Source organism: Mustelus asterias, chromosome 8, assembly GCF_964213995.1.
Source record: "Mustelus asterias chromosome 8, sMusAst1.hap1.1, whole genome shotgun sequence".
NCBI lineage: Eukaryota > Metazoa > Chordata > Chondrichthyes > Carcharhiniformes > Triakidae > Mustelus > Mustelus asterias.
Window position 1 is genome coordinate 104,487,307 of NC_135808.1, and position 18,764 is coordinate 104,506,070.

Here is an 18,764-nt window from a genome sequence, read left to right on the forward strand (position 1 = left end):
AGATAGGCCTAGAGGTGGGGATGTGATCGGCGCAACTTGTGGGCCGAAGGGCCTGTTTGTGCTGTGGCTTTCTATGTTCTATGTTCTAAGTCCATGAAGTGGTTCAAACAGAAAGAAAATAAATTTAAATTTGATGCTTTGAGGGAGCCAGAATACAAAACAAGTCAGAAATCACAGAGTAATGGGTGACTTGCGACCTCTACCAGCTGGAAGGTCAAGGGCAGCAGATGAATGGGAGCACATCATCTGCAAGTTTACCTCCAAGCTACTGACTGGGAACTATATCACTGTTCCTTCACTTTCACTAGATTCAAATAAATCCTGGAACTCTGGTCCTAACAGCACTGTGGGCATACCTACACAGCAAGGTTGCAGCATTTCATTAAATGCTGGTCTAGCCAGTGAGTCCCACATCTCATGAACGAATAAATAAAAAAAGGTGGGGTGGAGGGTGAATGACAGTTGAGGCGGAAGCAGTGGAATCTTGAATGAGTTAAACTTCTGGAAGGTAGATGACAGCATTGGAATAGTCAAATCTGGAGATAAAAAGGCAAGGGTGAGGGTTTGCCAATAGTTGGGCTGGAGCAGGAGCATGGACAAGTGATGTTAGAGTAGCCATCTTCGTGATGGAGAGAATATGAGATTGGAAACTTTGCTCTGGACCAAATACAATGTGAAATTTGGAAATCCTGGTTCATCTCAAAACTTGACGCAACACATCTGGTGGCCAAGTTGAGAGACAGCATCAGTGAAAAGAGTGGGAAGGTGGTGATGGGGATGAAGACAACATCTTTGGTCCTCCCAATGAGTAAATGTAAGAAGTTGTAGCTCATCTAGACAACTTCAGGTAAGCAGTCTGAGAACACAAGGGTTTTTAGGAGAAAAATATTAAGACATAATTATGTTTTATAATGTTCATTTAAACCTCCATTCAAAATAGGAAAAGGGGAATTTTAGGTTAGGTTGGGTAAAGGACACCCAATTATTCTGTGGCAAAATTTCCACATTTTAATTGTCTGATTGGTAGTAGCTCGTGTTGTCACCCAGATGTAAGAACAAGTTAGTTATTAACTAGATATATTCTAACTTAGCCCAACTACACAAACACTTCTATCCTGTCAAAATGCCTCGATGACAAAGTGCAACAGTGCTGACAGGAGTCCTAACGTTCTTCAGCTGAATGAGAAGTATTAAAATTTGATTTCTGCCATTAGAATCCAATACTTGCCATTGATTACCTCCTCCTCTCTGACAAATCACTCACAGTGAACAAAACCATGTACAGCTTTTGAAATATGCTCAATTTCAAGCTACACATTGTCTTCATCTCCAAGGTCACTTACTGCCACCATTTCAACTTTGTCTGGTTCCATTGCACCCTAGTCTCTGAAACTTTAATCAGTGCTGTTGTCACTTCCAGACTCAAATACTGTCTTTGATGGCCTTCGTAAATTCCAATTTGTCCAAAATGCATTTGCCCATATCCTACTCAATAATTCCAGCTCACCCAGCAGCTCGACACCAACACAGTCTTCCTGCACCAGAAAGCATTCAACTTAATGGGTGATGCTTCAACCTCTGCAACAATCAGTTGGATAAGAGGTTCAGTCCAGCATTCATCAGGAGCTCAGTATTGCAAATGATCAGATTCAGTCTGAGAAGGTGGGTGGAATTATCAGCAGGGGTCAAAAACAAAGAGGGCTTTGCCTCTTTCCAATATCGAGCTGGAGGAAGCTGTGGTGCATTTCAGAGTTGATGTAGCAACAGTCTGACAACAGATCTGGCATGGTGGCATTCGGGTGACAATTTATCCCAAGCCAGATGATGTTGCTGAAATGGAGATGAGGAAACATCAGAGGTGGACAATGCAAAAGAGAAAGAAGATCTGATTGCTGAGAATGGAACATTTGGATATTGGGAAGAGAAGAAGATAAATAGCAGTCTGACAGAACTGGACAACAGTGAAGGAAGGGGCTTTGCAGGAGAATCACCTAAATGGAGGAGAGAGGCTGAATGAAGAAAGTCCCTAAACCTTCACCAGCTGTGCAGTCGCTATGTTGACTGGAAACACTGGGTTAATTTTATATTTCACAAAGTACAAACGCTGCAATCGAGCTCCTGGTTCTGAGTGCGGACAGCTCTGCCGTTAGGAGGACTCACTGTCAACATGGCGGAACCTCCACTCACCCCAGCGGCTCAGCAGAGTTTAAAAGAGCGTCGCTCCGTGTGACGCCAAGGCGCACGGCGCGGAGCAGCCTGGGAGTTGGAGTTTGTAATCCGCACTGAGCCGGATGTGACGTCACAGCGCCGCGGCGCGGGGCCATCTGGGAGCCGTTGTTTGCAATCTGGCGGCGGCGGCGGCCAGGGGGTCAGGTCACAGCCGCGGAGCAGTCTGGGAACTGTAGTTTGTAATCGTCCTCGGGCCGGATGTGACGTCGCAGAAGTTGAGGTCATGGTGGAGGGTATACAGCAGCGGTTGAGCGCATGTTTGGCTCCACTTGGTTTCGAGTGTTATCCGTTCAAGGTGAATCCAGCTCGGCTACTCGGCACGGCGGTGTGAGTTACTTCCCAGTCCGACTTTAAGTGTGGCAAGTCTGTGTTTCCAAATTAAAGTGGACTTCTCGGTGATGATGGCAGGCAGTGGAGTGAATGATGTCCCCCCGAGTCCTGTTGTCCCTCATTATTCCCTTCATGTCTGGTGTGACTGCATGTGGGGGAGAAGTAGAATCATAGAATCCTACAGTGCAGAAAGAGGCCATTCGGCCCATCGAGTCTGCACCAAACACAATCCCACCCAGGCCCTATCCACATATCCCGACATATTTACCCACTAATCCCTCTAACCTATGCATCCCAGGACACTAAGGGGCAATTTAGCATAGCCAATCAACCTAGCCTGCACATCTTTGGACTGTGGGAGGAAACCGGAGCACCCGGAGGAAACCCACGCAGACACAGGGAGAATGTGCAACCTGCACACAGACAGTGACCCGAGCCGGGATTCAAACCCAGGTCGCTGGAGCTGTGAAGCAGCAGTGCTAACCACTGTGCTACCTTGCCGCCCAAGTAAAGCTGTGTGCAAGATGCTGGAGCTGAGAGCAGTCAGCTTTTCCCAGGGAGAAGGAGTAAGGCTGTCAGAAAGGAGATGATGTGGAGATGCTGGCGTTGGACTGGAGTAAACACAGTAAGGAGTCTAATGACACCAGGTTAAAGTCCAACAGGTTTATTTGGTAGCCAACGCCACTAGCTTTCGGAGCGCTGCCCCTTCGTCAGGTGGAGTGGGAGATCTGCTCATAAACAGCAAACAGGGCATATAAAGACACAAACTCAATTTACAGAATAATGAATAATTCGGCCTCTGATATTCGGGTAAGCGTTCTCCAAGGCGGCCTTCACGACACACGACAGCGCAGAGTCGCTGAGCAGAGACTGATAGCCAGGTTCCGCACACGAGGACAGCCTCAACCAGGATCTTGGGTTCATGTCACACTATCTGTAACCCCCACAACTTGCCTGGATTTGCAAAATCTCTCTGGCTGTCCTGTCTGGAGACAATACACATCTCTTTAACCTGTGCTTAATGCTCCCTCCATTCACATTGTCTGTACCTTTAAGACTTTTTTTTGTACTTTTCCAATTCAATCAAATCAAATCCAATTCAGAGTCTCAACAAGTTGAGAGATTTCCGATCCAGGCTGACAAGACAGGGCGAGCGACCAAATCACCCTGTCCTGGGCCTGATCTACATGAGCCAAGCTGATTGGAGGAGGGAAAGTAATACCTTCTCCAAGACTTGAGCTCATTTGCATCTTAGCCAAAAGGCCGAGATGCCGCTTTTAAAAATTACTTCATATGAAACATATGAAGCTTCAGTGTAACCTAATGACCTCAACCAAGCGCAGCATCCAATCCATACTACACTTGATCTTAGTCAAAAGGCCCTGTACCTTACCTTTAAGACTTGATTAGCTGTAAAGACTCGCATTCCAATCATTATTCATTATTCTGTAAATTGAGTTTGTGTCTTTATATGCCCTGTTTGCTGTTTAAAAGGAGATGGGCAGACTCTTGATTTTTTTTTAGGGAAATTTGTGTAAATGTAGCCTGTAATTGTTGAACAGTAAAGTCTTGGAATGTTCTACAGCAACTTATAACTGTCAAGCAAAGTCTCTTGAGTGTTAATACAAAGTCCCTGAATGCTGGGGTGGCACAGTGGTTAGAGCACTGCTGCCTCACGGCGCCAGGGACCTGGGTTTGATTCTCGGCTTGGGTCACTGTCTGTGTGGAGTTTGCACGTTGTCCCCGTGTCTGTGTGGGTTTCCTCCGGGTGCTCCGGTTCCCTCCCACAGTCTGAAAGACGTGCAGGTTAGGTGCATTGGCCATGCTAAATTCTCCCTCAGTGTACCCGAACGAGTGTGACAACAGTGACAACAGTGTGGCGCCTAGGTGATTTTCACAGTAACTTCATTGCAGTGTTAATGTAAGCCTACTTATGACACTAATAAATAAACTTAAAACTTTACTTCAAATGATATTGATTACTTTTCAGGGATTTCTTCAAATTTCTTTTTTGCTTGTCGTCATATTTTTTTTCTGTAAATTTGGGTTTAAGTTCTGTATTCAGTGCAACTTAAATAAAATAAAATTTAGAGCAATTAGATAGTCTTTCAACTCTGGATGTCTCAGCCAATGAGGTACTTCTTAAGTGTAGTCACTGTTGAGGTATAGGATATATGCCAATGTAATAAATTGTTCTTCGTGAAAATAAAGTTAGTATGCAAGTGAATCGGGTGGGAGAAACATGATGTTAATCAGCTGTCAATGTGACACAATGTGCACCTGATCTATTTTTGTTACAATTTTTAATATACGGTGCTTTTATTTGTATTGCTTTTTTTAGTTGCTGTTGGCTTTCTTATGACTCTGCTTTTCCCCCCCCACCCCAGATTGGTTGGTATAATGCTGCCCTACGACCCTCCTTCCACCTTCAGTACTCAGATGACACATTGGTCTTTGTTATCCTCAGCACACCTCAGATGTTTGAAAAAGCCTTCAAACCTTTCATTGCAGACAAGCAATTATCCACTGTTCGAGACCCTATCGATGAGTGTGTTATTCATTATTTTTCACTTGTCAAGAAAGTAAATATTTTTTGCTTAATGTTTTTAAAATTTAAGACTATTTAAACCAGTGGGAGTCTTAAATAGTATTTATTAGGACTGGTAACCCTAAATGTTGGTAATTATTTGATTTTCATTTCGGGGTCATTTGAAGGATTTACTGCTAAAATTTTATTGAAGCTTTTTTAATTTAATGTCACTTTCTTTCCTAAAGCCTTGTCTTTTCTTGTGGATTATTAAAAACCATTGCTGATGCATTGATATTTTTTGATTTGATTTATTATTGTCACATGTATTAACATAGTGAAAAGTATTGTTTCTTGCGTGCTATACAGACAAAACATACCGTTCATAGAGAAGGAAACAAGAGAGTGGAGAATGTAGTGTTACAGTCATAGCTAGGGTGTAGAGAAAGATCAACTTAATGCAAGGTAGGCCCATTCAAAATTCTGACAGCAGCAGGGAAGAAGCTGTTCTTGAGTCAGTTGGTATGTGACCTCAGACTTTTGCATCTTTTTCCCGCAGGAAGAAGGTGGAAGAGAGAATGTCCGGGGTGCGTGGGGTCCTTAATTATGCTGGCTGCTTTGCCGAGGCAGCAGGAAGTGTAGACAGAGTCAATGGATGGGAGGCTGGTTTGTGTGATGGATTGGGCTACATTCACAACCTTTTATAGTTATAGCTTGTGTCTGCATATAGTGCCAGCATGGTGGAAAAGTATAAAACCCAATTCACCTCCAGAATTTTTACAGAATTTGGTGAACCTTATGGGTTCAACGTCATCACCACATTACCAAGGAGAGGGAGGTTTATAGGAAATGCAGACAATCGAGAAAATTGCGATGATCAGGAGTAGATAGAAAAAGTGGAGTTGAGACCACAACAGGATCAGCCATGATCTTATCAAATGCTGGAGCAGGTTCAGCAAGTGGCCTACTCCTGATCCTCAGCCCAATGTTCCAAAGGGGATATTTGAAGTGAACCAGGCAATCAGATAGGTGAGTTTTGTGCAAATTGTAGTGACCAGAAATCTCTTCCAACTAAACATTGAAAAGACTGAAGCTGTTGCCTTTGATCCCCAATGCAAACTCTATTCCGAGCCATTGACTCCATCTTTCTACCTAATAACTGGGGCTTAACCAGACTGTAATCTAGGTGTCATATTTGACATGAGCCCACATTCATGCTATTGCACCTATTTCTGCCTTATTAACATTGCCAATTCTGTCTCATCTCACTGCTGCTGAAATCTTCATCTATGCCTTTGATACCTCTAGATTTGATTATTCCAGTGCACTTCTGGCTGATCTGCCAAGTGTTCTCGTAAACTTAAGCTCATCCAAAACTCTACTACCCGTGCCCTGTGTTCACTATCATCCCTGTGCTCCCTGATCCACATTGGCCCCTGGTTTAACTTCTATTTTTAAAATTCCCACCTTTGTTTGCAAATACTTTTGTGGTTCTCATCCCTTCCTATCTACAATAGCTACAATCCTCCATATCTGTCTCCTTGAACACTATCAATTTTAATTGTTAACCATGCTTTTATGTACTTCCTGAAGCCAAGATTTTGTCCAGTGCCCGAATATCTCCTTACGTCAGCGTCAAATTTTGTTTGATCATGGGAACAGGAGTAGGCCATCAAACCTGCTCCACCATTCAAATAAGATCATGGTTGATTGGACATTTGAAAACCTTTTACCCACACTATCTCCCAAACTCTTGATGTTGTCATTAATTGGAAATATATATCTCTTACCTTAAGTTAATTTGAGTTTGTTTATTAAGTTGGTACCAGAAAAGAAGTACCTTAAGATACTCAATGACTGAAATTCTATGGCCCTCTAGGGTAGAGTGTTCTAAAAATTCACCACCCTCTGCGTAAAGAAATATCTCCTTCTCAGTCCTAAGTGGCTTCCCCCTTATTTTGAAATTGTGCCCCCTAGTTCTAGGCTCTTGAACAAAGAGGAAAGATTTTAGCCACATCTACCTCGACTATTCCTTTAAGTATTTTGTATAAGATCACCTCTTATTCTTCAAAATTCTAGAGAATACAGGCCCGTTTTGCCCAATCTCTCTTCATAAGACTGACACAATGCCTGGGACAAGTCAAATGAACCTATGTTGCACTCTGTCTATAGCAATAATTCCTTTCTGAGGTAAGGGGATCCAAACTGCATGCATTACTCCAGGTGCGATCTATAGTAAATACTCTAATAAAGTAGAGTACCGTACAATTTTCCACAATATATTCCATAATGCTCCTGTGAAGTATCCAAGGATGATTCTTGTCCTGGAAGGTGTTGAGCTTCTCAAGTATTGTTGGAGCTGCACTCATCCAGGCAGGTGGAGAGTATTCCATTACACTCCTGACTGCTTTATAAATATAAAAAATGATAGTAAAAGCTTATACAAATATATAAAAAGGAATAGAGTGGCAAGAGTGAATGTTGGACCCTTGGAGGACGAGAGGGGGGATTTAATAGTGGGAAATGAGGAAATGGCTGAAACTTTAAATACGTTTTTTGTGTCGGTCTTCACGGTGGAAGACACAAATAGTTTACCGAATATTAACGATAGAGGGTTGGTAGGAGGAGAGGTACTCAATACAATTAATGTTACCAGGGAGGCAGTGCTTGGTAGACTAACGGGACTGAAGGTGGACAAGTCCCCGGGCCGGGATGGAATGTATCCCAGGGTACTGAAAGAAATGTCAGAGGTAATAGCGGATGCGTTAGTGGTTATTTATCAAAATTTGTTGGATTCTGGGGTAGTGCCGGCGGATTGGAAAACGGCTAATGTTACGCCGCTGTTTAAAAAAGGAAATAGACAAAAGGCGGGTAACTACAGGCCGGTTAGCTTAACGTCTGTAGTTGGGAAAATGCTGGAATCCATCATTAAAGAAGAAATAGCAGGCCATATGGATAAGAATGTTTCGATTAAGCAGACACAGCATGGATTCATGAGGGGAAAGTCGTGCTTGACGAACTTGTTGGATTTTTATGAAGATGCGACTAGTGCGGTTGACAGAGGGGAACCAGTGGATGTGGTGTTTTTGGATTTCCAAAAGGCGTTTGATAAGGTGCCTCACAAAAGGTTGCTGAAGAAGATTGGGTCACACGGAGTTGGGGGTATGGTGTTAGCGTGGATTGGGGATTGGCTATCTGACAGGAAGCAGAGAGTCGGAATAAATGGGTGCTTTTCTGGTTGGCAGATGGTAACTAGTGGCGTGCCGCAGGGATTGGTACTGGGGCCTCAACTATTTACCATTTATATAGACGATCTGGAGGAGGGGACTGAGTGTAGGGTAACAAAGTTTGCAGACGACACAAAGATAAGTGGAAAAGTGAATCGTGTGGAGGGCGTAGAAGGTCTGCAGAGAGATTTGGACAGGCTGAGTGAGTGGGCGAGGATCTGGCAGATGGAGTATAATGTTAACAAATGCGAGATTATTCACTTTGGAAGAAATAAGAGCAAATTGGATTATTATCTAAATGGAAAGAAATTACAACATGCTACTGTGCAGAGGGACCTGGGGGTCCTTGTGCATGAGACGCAAAAACCCAGTCTGCAGGTGCAAGATCCCACTACCTCCAGTTTTGCTAGGACTCCCTGATGCCAAACTCGATCAAATGCTGCCTTGCTGCAGTCACTCTCACCTCATGTCTGCATTCAGCTCTTGTCCATGTTTTAACCAAGACAGTAATGAGGTCAGAAGCTGAGTGTCCCTGGCAGAACCTGAACTGAGTGTCCATAAGCAGGTTATTGCTGAGCAAGTGCCGCTTGATAGCACTGTTGATGAATCCTTCCATCACTTTGCTGATGATCGAGAGTAGACTGATGGGGCGGTAATCGGTGGGGTTGAATTTGTCCTGTTTCTTGGTGTTCTTAAAGGGGAAGAGAATTTTAGAAATTGGGGGCAAAGGGAGGGGGAATAAACAAAAATGATGGAGTCAGAGGAATTGGGAAAGAGGGGCAAGGTTGCAATTGTTTGCACATCACTTTCAGTTTGGAGGTGACAGCACATACAAAGACTTTGAAGAGTCATGGGAGGTTGAAGCTGGGTTTTCAGGACAAAGGATGGGTTTTGAATGTTAAGAGGAAATTAGGAGGAGGAACCACTTGCAGTATCAGCTAACATGACCTGAAAGGAAACCTGGGGGGGGGGGGCAGTAGTTTATTGGGAATGGGGTTGAGTGGGAAGGAGTTGAGTTTCATTGATGAGTTGAGCTCAAGAGAGAACATGGTGGTTTTGCTTGGCCCACAAGGCAGGGAAACAGTAATGTCAAATGTAATTAGATAATTGGTAGAGCGCTATTTAAATCTAATTTATTATTTAGATATTAAGTATTAATGTAGTCAGTTAAATGATTCACAACATTCTCAGTTTAACAAAGATTCCTTTGAAAATGTTACCTTTATTTATTGTTATGGATGCCAGATATCTGGTCCCTCAGAACTCGTACATTAAGAGAATAATATTTTTTTTCTTTTCTTGCTATAGAACTTCTCTGATCAGAAGATTGAAGTTATGCATGACTTTGAGATGCTTCCTAATCGAAAGCCAAAGGTTTTGGTACAGACAGCTGCACATGTGGCTGGAGCAGCCTATTATTATCAAATGAAGGATGTGCAGCAAAACCCCTGGGGAGAAAAAGTAAGGGAGAGACCAACTGCCTTTTGAGAAGGAGGAGGAGGAACACCTGTGCTTTGAATTGCCTATTTTAAAAATGTTTCTAATAAGACATGAACTTAGCAGTTTTGTAAATTGCAGCTGCAATCTGCATTTGGCCATTTACCAGCTGAGGGCATTAACATATCAGCATGTAGCACCCCAGGTTTTACTCTGGAGAACTATTTGGAATGCATTGTCATATTTTGCTGTTGCTTAGGTTTTGGCATTCGTTGCCACATCTGGCTGGTTGACTGAAAGACTGTTTCCACAGCCAAATTTTCCCACAATGCAAGGATAAAGCCAATTCGGATTCTTATAGATGATGATTTGATTGTCCTGTCCCCCTACCCGCCCCCAATCCTTAAGTACAGTGTCAAGTGTGGAGCTTGTGGATTTTTTCATCTTGAAGCGAGAGATGCTCACATGGCCCCTTCAACTACTGACACCGTCTCCCCTGCCTCTGCTCCTTTACGTTCTCAGTGTCTGTCCACAACATCTGTCTGCACTCTGTAGGATTATATTATTATGTTTTGTTTTCTCTTTGTTTTGGAAAATAATCCAATACAAGCTCTAATTTGGATCAGAAATAACAGCCACTAAAACTGATGCTGATGCCAAGTCTCAGTTCTATCAACGACCGCAAATGAAATCCAATTCACAAGCCATTTTGTTTTGGTGGAGGAAGCCCTGGAGTGTGTACAGATGGGATTTTTCCTCATCTTCTACCTCTCCTTGACGATTGCCCCTCTTCTCCTGGGAATAGATTAGTACATTCCTCTTTTTGTACAGTTTTGAAATAACCTGAGCACTAATGAATCAGGTGTTTTCTTTCTCCCAGCCTTGTGGCTTCTGACTATCATTAAAAAAAAAATTCTCTCTCACCTTTCTCATAGCGGTGCATTTCAGTTTCCTAGGTTGCTAATCAGTAGACACAGGTCTGTGGAATGTAGTTATTTGAATCAAAATGGCCATTCAACAGCTTGTCTTTTTCATCTAACCAACAAGTCCAAAGATTCATGATTCTAGAAATTAGCCAGACTAACATTTTTGAAAAATCCTGAACCTTACAACTTCCTGGTCTGTGTCACTGAAACCTTCATCCTCTTTTTTGATCTCCAAGGAAGTCAACAGTTATCGGAGGCAGGCAGGAAAGTAGAACTAAAGCCCACAATCAGATCAGATCTGATCTTATTGAATATTGGAGAAGACTCGAGGGATCAACTGGCCTAGTCCTGCTTTTATCTCTTTGTCACTTTGTCTCAACCACGCCAACGTTCACTCGCACACCTCCCAATTTCCACTTTACATGAACGCCACCTCATTCAAAATTCTGTCAACCACATCCTGATCCAGTGTTCTTGTAGCATCCATTAGTTGCCCAGTGAATTGAATTCAGAATCTTTGTAATTCCGAATCCCTTCAAGAGTAGATCGATTCCCACATCAGTCCTAAGTGCAACCTCCACGTTTGAGAGTTTGGCTGCATTTGCATCCACATCCAACTGGTCCACTTCCGCTCATTAAAACTTACACTGTTTTGTTTCAAAACTGTCGATCATGCCATCTAATGGTATATATTTTTTATTTAGAGAGGGGTTTAAATGGCATGATCAATATATAAATAAAAATTCCTCTGAACCTGAGATTCCGTGCAGCGTGTGAAGACAAAAATACCTGGATATGCTGTATGTGGTGTGACTTATGTAGTATTTGTGCAGTTGTAATTATGAATGCATGCAATCAGGTAATGTTTTGTGGAATGGATGGAGAAAGTAAAACCTTTCATGAAGATTTTTTTCATATTGCAGTTATTTCAAACTAAATAGAATGAAAACCTGACCACTTATCTATTGGATAGCACTTTAAACCCTGTACCCGTCTGGCTTATCACGTGGCGTAAAAGATTCAGTGCCACTATTTGAAGACTGGAGGATTTCTCCCAGTGACTTGGCTAGCATTTGTCCTTCAACTAACCCCACTGAAAGCAAATTTGTGATTTATCTCTGTTGTGCACAAATTGGCTAAAATATTGCTCAAGGTTATAACAGTAACACTTCAAAGGTACATCATGAAATTCTGTGGGACAATACGAGACTGTAAAAACACTACATAAATTCAAGTTCTTTCTTTATCAGGACATAGTAACTGATAACAAAAATAGAAGCAGTGATTACTGATCAGGTCAGTGAATGGGTTAATCAGAGCAGCTGCAAGCACCATATCATCCAAACTGTTTCTTATTATTTCAGATGTGAGCTGTTCAGGTAACCCAGCTTGTAGTGCCATTTCCAAATTTTGACACCATCTGGCTGTGATGTAATTTTCTTCTTTTTTCCATGGGATCTGGGCTTTGCCGGCAAGGCCAGCACTTACTGCCATCCCTAATGGCGCTTGTGCTGGTAAGCTGTCTTCTTTAACCGCCATTATCCATCTCTGGTGTAGGGACACTCAGTGCTTCCAGGGAGGGAATTCCAGGATTTTGACCCAGCGATAGTGAAGGAATGGTGATATAGTTCTAAGTCAGGATAGTATATGGCTTGAAGGGGAACTTAAAGCTGGTGGTGTTCTAGATGGTAGAGGTCATGGATTTGGACACTGCTGTGAAAGGTGCCTTAGTGAGTTGCTGCAGGGCATCTTATTGATGGTATTCTCTGCTGACACTGTGCACCGGTCATCGAGGAAGTAAATGTTTAAGATGATGAATGGGATGCTGATCAATTGGCTGCTTTGACCTGGATGGTGTTGAGCTTCTTGAGTATTGGAGCTGCATTCATCGAGGCTAGTGGAAAGTATGCATCACGCTTCTGACATGTAGCTTGTTGAAGGTGGACAGAATTTGGGGAGTCAGGAGATTTGTTACTCACCTCAGAATTCCCAGCCTCTGATCTGCTGTTATAGCCACAGCAATATTTATATGGCTATTCCAGTACAGTTTCTGGTCAATGGTAACCCACAGGATATCAGCAACGGTAATGTCCTCGAATGTCAAGGGGCAATAGTTAAATCCTCTCTTGTTGGAGATGGATATTGTCTGCAACTTGCATCGCATGACTGTTACTTGCTACTTTATCAACCAAAGCCTGAATGTTGTCCAGGTCTTGCTGCATACGGAAACAAATTGCCTTTGTATCTAAAGAATTGTGAACGGTGCTGAACATTGTGCAATCATCAGCAACATCCCCATTTCTGACCTTGTGATTCTTTTTAAAGTTGATAAATGAGTTGTTTAGAAGGAATTGACTGGATTTAAACTTGTGATCCCTTTCATAGTAAGTTGCCTATCTCAGCCAGTTGAAGGTTGGAAGCTTGGTACCACCCTACAGGAGAGAAAAGGTAATGGAACATTCCTGGCTGCTCCTGTGTATCTTCTAGCAGACGAGTGGCATTGTTGGAGGCCTAGAGACTTGTTAGCTGTCATCTCTGCTAAGGATGGCATTTGATACTGGAAAATATTCTGTGGTTAGCATGGAAATCAGGAGGGGAGCTAGCCCTTAAAGTGGAAGAGCACTATGGGGCAGAGGATGTTGAAGTCCATCATGTGGCACAAAGTAGTTGAAAAAAAATTCACGTCCATTATTCCTCTCAAAGTGAGCTTTCAATCTCAACTATGTCATTTGTGGGGAAAAGCCAGTTGGATGTAAAAATTCTTCCTTGCAAGAAAGTACAAATAACTGAATGTGTTGTTGAACCATTGAATACCTTCAAGCATTTTATAGAGTGCCATTGAACAAGGGCTGGGAGTTGGACATCTGTCCATCACTTTAGCTGCAGAAATCAATAAAATTGTTTTGCATTTAACAAAAGATGTTATTTTTTCTTGCAGAAAATGTATGGAGTGTGCATTCATCCACGCTATGGAGGCTGGTTTGCAATGCGAGGAGTGCTGATATTCCCAAATGTCCAGGTCCCATCCCTTGAGCAGAAGCTGCCTGTGGATTGTGTTTCAACAGATGAAAAAAGGATCGAACTACTTGAAAGGTTTAACCTTCACTGGCAAGACTGGACCTACAGAGATATCATCGATGTAGAAGAGAGGTACTCTGAAGAACAAAAACAATACTTTGCAACACGTCCTGCTGAAAGATTTAAACTACTTGGACTGAAAAGTGAAATTTCAGGAGAAAATCAACAAAGCAAAACACATGGAGCTTTTTAATCTCTCCACTGACAGGAAGCCTAGATAACATTTGGTGGAGGGGAAAGCAATATAGCAATTACTCACTATTTAGCTGCTAAATAACTAAATTATGGGAATAAAGAGGTTATTCTATTTCTGTGGGATAAATTATGTTTTCAACTTAATTTTATGCCATAATGTATTTTTTTCTAAGTTATTTTATAAAAGGAATCTGGTTCTCTACACCGGCCTTCATATTTATGTGGTGATATTTTTAGTTTTTTATATGGTTATATATTGCTTTGAATTGGGAAAACAATTCTGCATAATTTAATAATGTATAATCCAGTAACATAAAAATAATGGGATATTTGGAGATTTTTAGTGAGCTCATTCACCAAGAAATAACATATCATTCTGTTTATATTCTGGGTTTGCAGAAACATAATGTGGAAGCCAACACAGAAATAAGTACAGAATGAGTCACCACATGGAAACTAGTCCATGTAAGCTTTTATCTTCCATCTGTGAAAGTGGTTCTTATCATGTTTACCCACCCTTTTCCCAGATGCTTTCAACTCTTTTTTTTCTTCATCTATCTGTCCATCTGATCTTGAATGTTGACACAGATTCTTCTGACCCTGGGAGTGAGCAACACCACTGCAATATATGCACAAGTCTCTGTATAATACCAACATTTTGGTTTACAAGAGTTAATTTTGCACAATGAAAAATCTAAAATAAATGTTTACTTTTAGAAGTCACTTTGAAGAGTCCCACTGAATATTATTTAATTTCTGCCCATTTTATCAATTGTAAAATTACTGCACTGCATACAAAAAAATGAATCAATCCATGTTACGGTTTGGGTTCTCACACCTAACTCCTGTTCTTCACACTCGCAACAAAAGGTTGTTTCCATAAGCAGCTCCACACCACCTGTGATCCAAACTTGGCAAACTTATGTGAATGGAGTTCCATTCCACAGGACTAACAATAACCCTCTTATGAAGGGTTGTGAATCTGTGGAATTCCCTGTCCAGTGAAGCAGTTGAGGCTACCTCGTTGAATGTTTTTAGGGCGAAGATAGATAGATTTTTGAACAGTAAAGGAATTAAGGTTTATGCTGAGCGGGTGGGTAAGTGGAGCTGAGTCCACAAAAAGATCAGCTGTGATCTTATTGAATGGCAGAGCGGGCTCGAGGGAGAAATGGTCTACTCGTGCTCCTGGTTCTTATGTTCTTATGTAAGTATTTTATTTCAGAGATCATTGCACCTCAAGGGAGCCTAACTAGTATGGCTTCTTGGAGTTGTACACATTCTAGATTCTTGTTAGACAAGGAAATCAAAGGTTATCAGAGGTAGAACTTGAAACACAAACAGATCAGCTGTGATCTTATGAAATGTCGGGGCGGGCTCGAGAGGCTGAATGGCTTGCTTGTGTTCCTACTTTGTATGTTCTTATGTATTTCCAGTGGTCTGTGGGTTTGCATTTTAATATCTCTAAATAGGATTTCAATCGTGTGAAAAGTGTACTTTTTAATCCCATCAAGAGCACGTTTATCCCCCTCCTTTGCAAGGAGGACACTTCACCATTTAGGTTAAGGGGAGCGTCTGTCCAAATGAATTGCACTAACAATATGTGGCAGAAGTCCTTTGCTTTGAGGGTGACATCTGCTCAGGATCGTATGTTTCTGCCATGAGTCTTCATGTGACTGAACAGGCTGATTTTTGACCTGCATATCTTTGGGCACAAGGTGTCTTGCAAGTCAGTGGGATCCAGAGAGCTTTCCAGGATTTGCTTTCTTTTCTTTGCCACTGTCACTCTTGCCTCATTATTAAGGCTTTTGGACTCAGAAGCATGAAGCAGCTTCATGTTCTGCCATTTTGAATGATTGGCAGCAAGCTCCTCCCAGTCATGAATTGCAATTTTGCAATGCTTCAAGGAGAACTTGTCCACCCCTGAAATATTGGCCATTTGAGAATTGAGGATGTTGCAGAGAAGATTTTGGGCCATTTGGACACTGCCTAGCACATGGTTGTTGATTTTGCTGGAGATTTGCCTGAATGCTTGTGGAGCTGGCTTCGAGGACACTAGTGTTTGTTCAACGCTCCTCCTGTGTGAACCTAGAAGACTTAGCAGAAGCAATGCAGTTGGAATTTCTCTAGTGTTTTTATGTGTTGCTGATACACAGTCCAGGTTTCACTGCAGTACAGGATTGTGGTGACAGTAACTACTCTGCCCACTAGCACTTTTGTTGACTTGTGGAGGTTTTTGTTACTAAATACTCGCTTCTATAGTTGGTAGAAGGTTGAGCTGGTGAAGCTGATCTGGTGTTGGATCTCCTGCCAAGGTATAGGAAGTGCTGAACCTAATCCAGAGTGTCTCCTTCAACATATTTGGAGGGATGAATACTTGGCTGACCAGATGTGGATTGGTATGTTGTTTTGGCAACAGTCAAGAACAGACCAAATTTCTTACGTGCAGAGTTGTCGAGATCGAGAGTGGCTTGCAAATCTGGGGCAGAGTGGGCAACGACACTGCAGTCGCCTGCAATCTGTAGATCATGATAAGTCTCACAACACCAGGTTAAAGTCCAACTGGTTTATTTGGAATCAAGAGCTTTCAGAATGCTGTGCCTTCATCAGGTGAGTCACTCATTCACTCACCTGATGAAGGAGCAGCGCTCTGAAAGCTCATGATTCCAAATAAACCGGTTGGACTTTAACCTGGTGTAGTGAGACTTCTTACTGTGCCCACCCCAGTCCAACGCTGGCATTGCCACATTATAACTGTAGATCATGTAAGTCAGTGGTGGCCAGTTTAGTTTTGGCATGGAGGTGACTGAGTTTAAAGAGTTTTCCCTCTCGGTGGTATTTAATAATCAGCAGATTGGGGGCTATCACACAGCCTTGCTTGAGCCCGGTCTGTGTTTTGAAAGCATCCATTATAAATCTCGCACATTCCCGTTCAGGATGTTTGCAGTCATATCATCAAGAAGCAACTGCAGGATTGCGATGAAGCTTGTTATGGACAAGGTGAGAGAGAACTGTTGAAATCCCAGTTCCCTTTCCCTGCTGTCCGTAATCAGTGAATTTCTGAGTGGAAGATGTGTTTGTGTTTTAATTCCTGCATGTGTGGCGAATTTGAATAACCAGCAACAAGCTTTCTGTGGTTTTAATAAACAAAGGACATTATTTATGCCCTCACCTCAAAATCTAATGCTACAGCATCCTCTCACAAGCACACATTTAAGGAAAGTAAAGTAGAAGAGAAGTGCACTATTACAAATTATAAACTAAAAGAATAGTTCTGGAAAAGACGTGTTGCGGGCCTGATGGAGAAGGCATCTTCACTCCTGAAGGGTAGGTGAATTCAACAGCTGAAGTTGTTTTCAGGATTCTATGAAAGTATTGAACGATGGAGCAGGTTTGAGGGGCTGAATTGCCTACTCTTGCTTCTCGTTCTTATGTTCTCAGGTCTGTCATCAGCAAAGCCAAAGTTGTTGCATGGAGGCCTCACACCTTCCAAGAGCTGCTTCACGGTGGCATCATATGCATCAAGATCCACCCACCATGCTTTGCACTTGTTCCTCCAGGGTCCAGTAACAGGCCTCCAGCATTATCTTCTCCTTGAATACCCATGACCTGAACAAGGCCCTAAAGGTAAGTCCTGACTTTTGCACGCAATGTTGCTCCAAATGTGTTATGAACTGACATGCTTCCCCTGCTGGTGGCACAGTGGTTAGCACTGCAGCCTCACAGCAGCAGGGAGCCGGGTTCGATTCCGGGCTTGGGTCACTGTCAGTGTGGAGTTTGCATGTTCTCCCTGTGTCTGCGTGGGTTTCTTCCCACTGTCCAAAGATGTGTGGGTTAGGTGGATTGGCCATGCTAAATTGACCCTTAGTGTCTGTGGGACTAACGAGGGTAAATGAATAGAGTTATGGAGAAAGGGCCTGGGTGGGATTGTGGTCGGTGCAAACTCAATGGACCGAATGGCCTCCTTCTGCACTATAGGATTCTCTGATTCTACAAGAAGAGAATTTTATGCTATTGATAGAATATGATCATGTCTACTGACTGGTAAAACTATTTCCAACTTAATTGAAGAGCTGGAGAGGATACATGGGAATCCACACACAGGCAGCTACTGCCACTCTTGTATGGAACCACAAAATGGTGACCTAATGTGGCTGTGCCATACAAATTACCTTCTCTTCAGAATTCTCAAATCCACCTGGTTCTTTCTTAAAGCAGAATTTTTGTACACTAATGTTGTACTTTTAACTCAGCAAAAAGCAAAAATCCACACAGTGAACGTACTACAAAATTCATAAATCTTCATAATAGATTGATGTTATGAGTTATCATGCTGCCATTCTAAATAAATATAGTATGGTAGCTGCTGATTGAAACCCTTTTCCACAGGGAAGGCAGCATTATGTACAAAAGTCACCCCACCCACTAATGACTTCCAATGTGCTTCATAGGTTTGGAACACCTTTTCAGGGTGAGGAAATTTTTTTTAAAAACGAACACAATGAAAATATGTTTGCTACAGCAAAAGGTGGTGGTCTATTTCAAGTTAAAATAAGACATTTTCCCCACCACGTTGGTCATATTTGTATCTATACCTTAATTTTTGTTCTATTAGAGCAATTACTCATTGCAGCATTATCTTTTTAGTGCATTTGCTCTTCTAAAGAATTTTCAGCTTCCTAGCCTGCTTTTCATATCTGTTAACTGCTAATATTAAGCAAGTCAGAAGGGTTAAGCCAAAAAAATGTAGTTTGTTAGAAATTCACTTATGGAAGCAATCATGATTTCATCACCTTCAAATGCTTGCCTAAGCATGAA

General features: G+C 42.2%; 2 protein-coding genes across 6 annotated transcripts in view; one reads left to right on the forward strand and one right to left on the reverse strand.

Moving 5' to 3' along the window:
* The window catches only part of LOC144497413 (uncharacterized), a 32,618-nt gene extending 30,384 nt beyond the window's left edge, over positions 1–2,234 (reverse strand). Inside the window, exon 1 of one of the 4 annotated variants that reach the window (XM_078218653.1) lies at positions 1,992–2,234. Coding sequence is in view for 2 of the 4 variants with exons in the window: in XM_078218651.1 (XP_078074777.1) it covers positions 1,344–1,373 (30 nt within the window). In the remaining 2 variants the exon portion in view is untranslated. Of the gene's footprint in view, positions 1–1,343; positions 1,444–1,991 lie in introns of those variants that run through there. The other 3 variants (XM_078218654.1, XM_078218652.1, XM_078218651.1) reach the window with 3 other exon arrangements.
* Positions 1,992–15,419, forward strand: mmachc (metabolism of cobalamin associated C). Of its 2 annotated transcripts, none has more exons than XM_078218655.1 (4): positions 1,992–2,524; positions 4,947–5,141; positions 9,622–9,774; positions 13,615–15,419. In XM_078218655.1, the coding sequence occupies exons 1-4, from the start codon at positions 2,453–2,455 to the stop codon at positions 13,945–13,947; spliced, it is 753 nt and encodes a 250-aa protein (XP_078074781.1). In that variant the 5' UTR covers positions 1,992–2,452; the 3' UTR covers positions 13,948–15,419. The 2 variants fall into 2 exon arrangements, with proteins under 2 accessions (XP_078074781.1, XP_078074782.1); XM_078218656.1 differs by having other exon boundaries at positions 2,438–2,556; positions 13,615–14,671.
* The last annotated feature ends 3,345 nt before the right edge of the window (positions 15,420–18,764 follow it).

Excerpts from the sequence above, each read along its gene's own strand:
- mmachc (XM_078218655.1), top strand. The coding sequence starts at position 2,453 with ATGGTGGAGGGTATACAGCAGCGGTTGAGCGCATGTTTGGCTCCACTT. Across the intron at positions 2,525-4,946 it reads TCGAGTGTTATCCGTTCAAG|ATTGGTTGGTATAATGCTGC; the intron begins GTGAATCCAGCT and ends CCCCCACCCCAG. Across the intron at positions 5,142-9,621 it reads ATTTTTCACTTGTCAAGAAA|AACTTCTCTGATCAGAAGAT; the intron begins GTAAATATTTTT and ends TTCTTGCTATAG.